Source organism: Rhinolophus hipposideros (assembly GCF_964194185.1).
Source record: "Rhinolophus hipposideros genome assembly, chromosome: X".
In the NCBI taxonomy this organism is placed as follows: Eukaryota; Metazoa; Chordata; class Mammalia; order Chiroptera; family Rhinolophidae; genus Rhinolophus; species Rhinolophus hipposideros.
The window spans coordinates 110503821-110507139 of NC_138046.1; the positions used below are offsets into that span (position 1 = coordinate 110503821).

A 3319-nucleotide genomic window follows, 5' to 3' on the forward strand; every position below is an offset into this window, starting at 1 on the left:
CTGCAAAGAAGGTAGCAGAATTGCTTGGTTAAGACTGTTACATCAAGTTAAAGTAATATTAGGTGCAGAAAGCATGAATAGTTCATAAGAAGAAGCTAGTCGACTGATGTTTCTTCTGTTTGTTTGAATAACATGGCTGTAGCAGAGATGGCACCCATGCAGGGAGGGGGCCCTTTGGCTACTGAGTGTAACTGCTGATGTTAAGGTCTAGAATCGACCACCCCTCAATTGGACAGAGGACACACGCGATAATGCAAGTCACACAGCGAGGTTTATTTCCAGCTAGCTGGGGTCCGAGTATCTGCCCGACGCAGCGGGTTTCAACAAGGACCCCGAGCACTCAAAGCCAAGGGTTTATATAGCATCTTTAAAGCATCCATTAATTTTCCATTGCTTCAAAGAGTATACATATCATGGGCTTGTTCCACATTCTGGGGATTTGACAAGATAAGCTGGCTTGTACCCCACCCAGTCGGCAGTTAACAAGATAAGCTCTTTTCAAACAGGACATCTGGTCCACACCCTGTTAAGGTCATTCAGAAAATGGCTTCCTTTCTTATGCTAACCTACTCTTACATTCCCCCCTTTTGTTGTTAATAATGAGGAATCTTGCTCATACACCTGGCTGATTGTAGAGGCCCTCAGGGGCAGGCTATCTCTCATGCTGTTGTCTTAGGACCAGGAACTGGTCGGTATTAATACGATCTTTCACAAAATTAATAAGCTTGTTTAAAATGCAAGGGCCAAAGGTTAAAATAAGCACAAGTAAAACAAACGGGCCAACCAAGGTAGAAACTAGGGTGGTGAACCAAGCCTCAAACCACTTCTCCTGAGCTTCCCTCTTCTGTTTTCTCTTGGCTAACCCTTCTCTCACCTTTGTTATGGATTCTTTTACTATACTAGTATGGTCAGCATAAAAGCAGCACTCTTTTCCTAATGCGACATACAGTTCCCCTTGTTAACAAAGGCAAATTTGAGGGAATTAGGTTGTGATACCGACCATTTCTAATCTCCATCATTACAGGTGACACAGTCCCATTTTTTACAGAAAGAATATTGGACCCCCCACAATGTTATGGTCCCCGTGCGGCTCCTTATCCAGATGTTGAACAGAGTCAGGGCTAGCAGCCACTTCATCGTTGAGCGAGGCAGGGGGCGAGGCGCTTCCCCGAGGTCGGGAGAGCTGCAGCTTCAGAGGGTTATCAGGGTGTCGCCGCACGGTCCACTCCCCAGCTTGTGTCTGCTCCAGCTGATCAGCTTGGCGCACGTGAGAGTGATGGACCCAAGGCCCGATGCCGTCAACCTTCAAGGCAGTGGGAGTAACCAGAAGAACCACATAATGACCTTTCCATCTTGCCTCCAGGGTCCTGGACCCGTGTCTCCTCACCCATACCCAATCTCTTGGAACGATGCCATGTTCTGGGTCCGGTGCGTCCTTGGTCTCATAAAGGGAACACACTAGGGGCCATATCTCATACTGGACCTCCTGCAGGGCCCTCAAACTGGCCAGATCATTTGGGGCCACATTGGGGTCATGATCTGGTAGAGTACGAACAATAACGGGGGTGGTGCCCCATACAGAATTTCAAAGGGTGTCAATCCATGTACACATGGTGAGTTCCAAACCCAGAAGATGGCATAGGGTAAGAGGGTCACCCAATCCCCGCCAGTCTCAATGGCCAATTTAGACAAAGTCTCCTTTAGGGTCCGATTCATTCTCTCTACCTGCCCTGAGCTCTGGGGATTATATTTACAATGTAACTTCCAATTGGTCCCCATTGCTCCGGCCAGTCCCTGTAGGACTTTACTGATGAAAGCCTGGCCGTTACCAGAACCCAAAAACTCGGGGATCCCATATCTGGGAATAATTTCCTCAAGCAACGCCTTAGCAACAACCTGGGCAGTCTCCCGTTTCGTGGGGGAGGCTTCCACCCAGCCTGAAAATGTGTGAACCATTACTTATACCCATACCTCCCAGGCTTTACCTCAGTAAAATCCACCTCCCAACTCCATCCCGGCGCTCTCCCCCTTACCCTTGTACCTGTATGTAGGGGTCCCTTCCTACTGAGTTTCATAGCCTGGCACCCAACACACTGATCCACGATCTCCTGGATCTGAGCTGTTTGTCGGGGGAACCGGAGGCAGGCGGACTCGAGAATCGTCAGCAACTTCTTTTTTCCTAAGTGAGTGGCTTGGTGCAGGTTGGAAAGGAGAAACAGTCCTAGTTTCGCCGGCAGTATCCATCTTCCCTCTGCATCCCGACACCACCCATGCTGATCAGGCTCTGGGCAGTGGTGGTTCCGAATCCACCGCAGGTCTTCCGGAGTGTAGTCAGGTCGCGGGGGCAGGCGCGGGAGCTCGGGTGCGGGCAGGGTGAGTGCCAAAGCTGATGAAGCTACTGCTGCTGTCTTGGCAGCTTTATCCTTCAGCCTCCGGGGTCCGGGCAGACTGGTGCCCAGGGACGTGGACAATTGCAACTGCCTGAGGTTTTTGCACGGCCGCCAGCAGTCTCTGTACCTCTGGGAGACTGCGCAGAACCTTTCCTTCCGCTGTAACAAAGCCTCTCTCCCGGTAGATATCGCCGTGCACATGGACAGTGCCGAAAGCATAGCAGCTATCGGTATAGACAGTCACTCGTCTCCCCTCACCCGTTCTAGTGCCTCCGCCAGCAGGATCAGTTCGGCCTGCTGGGAGGAGGTCCCCGGGGAAAGCGGGGCGCTCCAAATGATGCTCCGGCTCCGGTCTACCACCGCCGCGCCCGCCCTCCTCACCCCGTCCATAATGAAGCTGCTTCCATCAGTGTACCACGCCAACTCACTGTTAGGAAGGGCGGCGTCCTGGAGGTCGGGGCGCACCTGGGTGACTTCTGCCATGATCTCCTGGCAATCATGCAGGGGGCCTTCCAGATCCGGGGTCGGCAGCAGGGTGGCTGGATTCAGAGCGGTAGGTTCGGCAAAGGTGATTCACCATTAGGACTACTGCTGCGATGATCCTTCATAGTGAAGGGCTTCAGGGGGTCTGGCAATGCCAGGCTGGGGCTCTCAAGAGAGCAGCCTTGAGTTCGTCAAAGGCCTTCTGTTGCTCCGGCCCCCAGGCCCGGGCTTCCTTTCTTATGCTAACCTACTCTTACACTGACTACAATATCCTATAGGTCTATGATGATCTCTCTGTTTTTTGAGTTAAAACTCCTAAAGCTTTTCCTTTATTTTCATGTATAAAAAGGAGGAAAGTTCATAATTAAGGTATCCCAGGGTGGGAGCTCTTGATAATACTTCCTCTAGAGCATCTTCAGCTTTCTTTCTTTCGGGGTTCCATTAAA

The 3319-nt window shown here is 51.2% G+C and overlaps 1 protein-coding gene across 1 annotated transcript; it reads right to left on the minus strand.

Moving 5' to 3' along the window:
• Positions 1-253: 253 nt before the first annotated feature.
• On the minus strand, positions 254-2816 carry LOC308494847 (uncharacterized protein). Its single transcript, XM_081042814.1, has 2 exons — positions 2042-2816; positions 254-1303 (listed from the first exon to the last, which is right to left on the minus strand). The coding sequence occupies exons 1-2, from the start codon at positions 2607-2609 to the stop codon at positions 1299-1301; spliced, it is 573 nt and encodes a 190-aa protein (XP_080898940.1). The 5' UTR covers positions 2610-2816; the 3' UTR covers positions 254-1298.
• Positions 2817-3319: the final 503 nt, after the last annotated feature.